Source organism: Phoenix dactylifera, chromosome 13 (genome assembly GCF_051530095.1).
Source record: "Phoenix dactylifera cultivar Ajwa chromosome 13, Ajwa_hap1_PhDact_Kaust_v1.1, whole genome shotgun sequence".
Lineage (NCBI taxonomy): Eukaryota > Viridiplantae > Streptophyta > Magnoliopsida > Arecales > Arecaceae > Phoenix > Phoenix dactylifera.
The window spans coordinates 27,738,811-27,744,077 of record NC_143202.1 but is presented as its reverse complement, the minus strand read 5'-3'; the positions used below and the strand labels follow the sequence as shown (position 1 = coordinate 27,744,077).

The 5,267-nt window shown below is 51.5% G+C and overlaps 1 protein-coding gene across 1 annotated transcript; it reads left to right on the top strand.

Moving 5' to 3' along the window:
• Positions 1 to 547: 547 nt before the first annotated feature.
• On the top strand, positions 548 to 1,288 carry LOC120112115 (protein S40-7-like). Its single transcript, XM_039130753.2, has one exon. It carries the CDS (start codon positions 548 to 550, stop codon positions 1,286 to 1,288), a length of 741 nt encoding a protein of 246 aa, XP_038986681.2.
• Positions 1,289 to 5,267: the final 3,979 nt, after the last annotated feature.

Genomic DNA, 5,267 nt, shown 5'->3' with positions numbered 1-5,267 from the left:
AATGGTGGTAATCCAGAGGAGCGGTGACGGGTGACAGATACGAGCCCCCCGTTTTGTAACGTTTGTTGCCGTGGACTCCTAGGACACTTCCACGGCTCTTCTAAAACAAATGCGACAGACAGTGTCCAGCTCCATTTTTCCGCATAATCATGGATGTGCGAATCACATCCACCGTTCATTCCAAACCATCCCGCTCGCTGCCTCATAGCGTAACGCGACGGAACGACGTCACGCTAAGATCGCACGCAATCTGAAGACTCTCGTCTAGGAATTTTTATGCGGGATATTCGAGGGGACATCTTTAAGGCGCTGTCCCCAGCATTCCGGATGGGACCCACCGTTCTCGATGCGGTTGTCTTAAAAAAAAAAAAACGATGGGCCCCACCATGCCGCCGACTCTTGCCCCTCCCCGTCATCCCTTCCTACCCTCCCACTATTTATTCCAACCCCTCCCCCTTTTTCCCCCTCGCCCCTGCTCTCTCTCTCTCTCTCTCATGGTGGAGCGCCACGAGATCGCGCGCCGGTGACCCCCGCTGCCGCCCGGCTCATGGAGAGCTTCCGCCACCAGCGGGCCCCCGGTTCCGACCGCTTCCTCGGCCTCTTCGCCGCGTCCCCGGCCGCCAACGGTACGGTCCTCTCCGCCGGGGAGGACGAGCTTCACGAGGAGGAGATCTTTTGGACCGGGGCCGACCCTCCCTCCTCCGAGACCAACCGCTACCCTATGAAGCCCTCCCCCGCTATCGCCAATCCCAACCCTAGCCCTGCCTGCATCGCCCGCGCCGGGTTTCGGCGCCTTCCGGAGCGGAACTTCGGAATCCTCGCCGCCCTCCCGGAGAACGACAAGAAGGAGCCGACGGCGAAGGCCGGTCCCCAGTTCCTCCATCGGAAGGCCGCCGCCGGCGTCCCCACTTCTTCACCGTCGAGCTCCACCTCCCCTTCCTCCGTCTCCAGCTCCGCTCGGATGATCCCGGCGGTCCCCAAGACGAAGCCGGAGTCCGCGATGTCGATTCCGGGCGGGAAGATCTACCACCAGTCCGCCCCGGTGAACGTGCCGATGGCGCCGCCGATGATGAGAAAAGGACGGGGGGAGTTCGAGATGGACGACGGAGATTTGGACGGGGATGAGGAGATGCTTCCGCCCCACGAGATCGTGGCGAGGCGGTCCGGGATCGATTCGCCGATGACCACCTTCTCGGTGCTGGAGGGGGTCGGAAGAACGCTCAAGGGGAGGGACCTGCGCCGGGTTCGCAACGCCGTCTGGCGAAAGACGGGCTTTCTTGATTTATAGCGAGGAAAGTGCTTAATTTCCCTCTCTTAAATTTTTTTGTCTCTTTTTGATCGTGGTGGTATTGTGTTTTGTGATCTTGGGGGAAGAGGGGATGGCGATTGAGAGTGTTTTGGTGGATCGGTGACAATAAATGATCATCTTTTGCCACTTCGCCCATTGCGTTCTTCAATTTGCCTTTGCTTTTGTGTCAATTAGCTCTCTCTATCTCTCTCTACTTGGAGAGGAATTTGTCGGAATTTGTTAGTTATAGAGAAAATTCACATACAGATCTTAGTGTCGTAACTTGATCGTCTCGATTTTTTTTTGCTCAACCACCTTTTTCTTAAGAATTGTCTGTGTAACAATTTTAAATTTGCGAACTTATATTAGTTTCATGATTGATATCCGTGCACAGACCAATGTAATTTGCGATCTTGTATTAGTTTTGAGAAGATTTCCGAGCTGTCCACCATCTACATCTCGGTCGTGGCATAACTCGTAACTAGTAAGCAATCTTCTACCCGGTGTGCTGCTCTTATGATGTTTTAGATAAGCAATTCAATCTATAAACTCTCATATGAAGCTAGGAACAAAATTTGAGGATTCTGTAAGTGAGGGGAGTTAACTGATTGGACACCGAAAGGCATGGTATTTGCATAATTTGAAAGTTTGTGGTCTCCAATTTATACGTAGGAGAGAAACAAGGCTCCTTTTGGAGCGGGTTTCGGAGAAATAAAATCAAGTAGTTTGCATGAGATCTGGTCTTCTTGGTTTCAAACATATTTTGCATTATTTGATAAAAGATGCATTTAAACCCAATTTTTTGTGAGATGTGCATTGGGATGCTCTCAGCTAATTATTGTGGTTTCGAGGTACATTTTTGGAGAGTGGTTGAATATTTGCCCTTGCTAACCCCACTATCTTGTGTGCTTGGCTGATTGATTCCTGGTAAAGGGATAAATAAGTATTGATAATAATATATTAATGATAATAATTAATAGCATATGATTTTCTAATGTTATATGATTATATTATTATCTAACATTATAATAGCATATCACTGTTCATTATTATAATAATAGTATATTTTATGTACTATTGTATTACTAATTGGACATAGGAGATGGGATGGATGGCAGTGTCGTCCTTTCCTTCTATTAAATAACGATAAGAAATGGCTTCCCCCACTGCTAAGACTCCGGTTTGGCATGAGACTGGGGGACCTTAGGTCTGTACAAGACCTGGTCTCAAGCTCCGGAGGGATCATATATGGATCTGATTGAAACAAAGATCTTATTAGGATGCTCGGCAACTTATCCTGGATAATGTGGGAATAAAACAGCCAAAAGCCTGTAAAAGTTCTTATTGCAGGGAGAGGGTCATTATATATGAGTTCCAGCATCTTATTTGCTGATGCTAGTGTTTGTATATATGTAAGGGCAGTGTAATCATGCCGCGTTACAACCAAAAAAGAAAAAAAAAACACTCTTATGGCAGCAAAACCAAGGCATTTTTATTTTAATAATGTTTACGAACCTAATTTCTGAATGGAGTCACTGTAGATGGGTTTTAACACTCATGGTATAGTGCTTATTGGATAAGATCCCTGTCATGTTCTCAACAAGTCAATATGGGATCACCAAATTTTGTGTTTTTGTAGTTTGTCATTGAGATTCATGGCAGAATGTAGTGATAAAGGGACATTTAAACCACTTTGTTGCAACCTCCTTTTCCTGATTGGAATATTTCGGGCTGATGGGATAAGGCCTGGACAATTATGATGATAGTTTCTTCTTGTACCTAGGCCTAGGCCATGATGGAGCTGATATCTTTACTTCATCTGACTTTTTAATTTTTTATGTTCTTTTATTCAAAATGTTCTCACATTGAGTTAATTTGTCCTGTTCATGGTTACCCTGAATGACATTATTGTGTTCCATCCATCATTATATGTTTCATATGCAGTGTTGGGGGAATAAGGTTTTTCCCCCAAATGACACGAATGCCCCAAAGAAGCCGCACAATCGTCGACCCTGGAAGGCCGAAGTCGGCACCCGAACTCGGAACCTCCGACCTAAGAGAAACCTCAATGCCCGAGGCCTACTTTTGTCAGCCACCTACTACGGCTATACGTCTCCGAGGTCCGGCCAGAGACCGTACTATGACGCCCCTCCGGCATTTATTGCGCATGACCGCTGTGATCCTCCGGCACACTCCACAATAAATATGGATCTCCAGCTTACTCCACAATAAATATGGATCTCCGGCTTACTCCACAATGAATGCGGATCTCCGGCTTACTCCACAATAAATGCGGATCTCCGGCTTACTCCACAATAAATGTGGATCTCCGGCTCACTCAACAATTAATGCACGTGACTCCTGTCATCTACGGACTCCCAGCTCTCCACGGCAAATAAGCCCAGCAGAGTCTAGTCAACTGTGATAAGTCTCTGATCTCGGCCATACCTCCGACACTGATGCAATAAATTCGCCTGGTAGCGTGCTAGTTCGGGTTGTACAACGCCCTCATCGCCGACATCAGTGCAATTATTCGCCTGACCAAGCGCCGACCTGAACGACATGCCGAGCCGTACTACGGCTTCGTCCCGTTACATCGCAGGTAAACCGACCCCCGGTCTATAAAAGGGGGTTGGAAAATCGATACTGAGGACACGCACCGTTTACCTCTACTCTACACGATTTGCCCCCTCCCTGACTTGAGCGTCGGAGGGCCGGCGCCGGGAGACCCGGCCACCGGCTCGTGTGCAGGCACCCAGACGGAGGACGCCGCCCACTGTCGGATCGTCGCCCAGCCGCGGGAATCAGCCGCTCCTTCTCGCCGATCGCCCCACACAGAGGACGCCGCCCGTCGACGAACCACCGCCCCACCGTGAGTAACCACCTCCCGCTCCCTCTCCTCGACCGAAGATTGCCCCCGGGTCCAATTTCCAGCAACAGTTGGCGCTAGAGGAAGGGCCCGAGTAGCAGTCATGAAGTTGAGAAGTAAGGGAGCCTCTAACGTCTCCCGGCGTCCCCCGCAAAGTCCTGGACACTCCGTCCAGAATTTCCCAACTCCAGCTGACCCAGGTCCTCAGGTCCAGCTGGAACAGTTCAATGCCCTGGTACAGCAAGTCCAGGCCCTGGCCGCCGCCGTGCAGGGCCTACGGCGCGTGGAAGCTTCATCGGCGCTTCCCCCGCAGGCCCAGGCCCCGCCGGAGTGTCTCCCCAACGGCCCGGTTCTCCCCAGTCAAAATCTGCATGGCTCCTCCAGAGCCAACAACGGAGAACGGGCTACTCCCCGTAGGGAGTTACCGAGAGAAGGTTTCGATCGGAGACCCCAACTTTCCGAGGCGGAGTCAGCCCCGGACCGCCAAGGGCCGGCGCAAACCACAACGACAATCCCACGGGTGGGGGAGCTCGACCGAAAAGTTGAGCATCTGGAGCGCCAGATTGCGGCACTCCACGGCAAGAAGGCAAGACAGGAAGGGGACTTTGAGTTCACTGCCAAGTCCCCCTTCTCCCGCCAGATCGAGGACGAGCCGGTTCCCGTGAGATTCAAAATGCCTCAGGTGGAGCCCTACAGCGGAATCACCGACCCCCTCGACCACTTGGAGAGTTATCGGGCCCTCATGGCCCTACAAGGGTCCTCGGAGGCCATACTCTGCAAAGCCTTTCCAGCGACCCTCCGAGGGACCGCTCGGCTTTGGTTTTCTGGACTGAAGCCGAACACGGTGTCCTCCTTTGAGCAGCTCGGCAGGCAGTTCGCCACCAACTTTGCTGCCAGCCGGCGCCAGCGACGGACATCAGACTCCCTCCTGGACATCAAGCAGAAGGAGGGGGAGTCCCTCAAAGAGTACCTGGACCGCTTTACCGCCGCCACATGGGAGGTCCGCGAGCTAGACCAGTCGATAGCCATGTCGGCTCTGAAAACTGGGGTTCGCTCCTACCGATTCCTCTTCTCCATCGAGAAGAGCTTCCCGGCCGACTTCACCGAAAT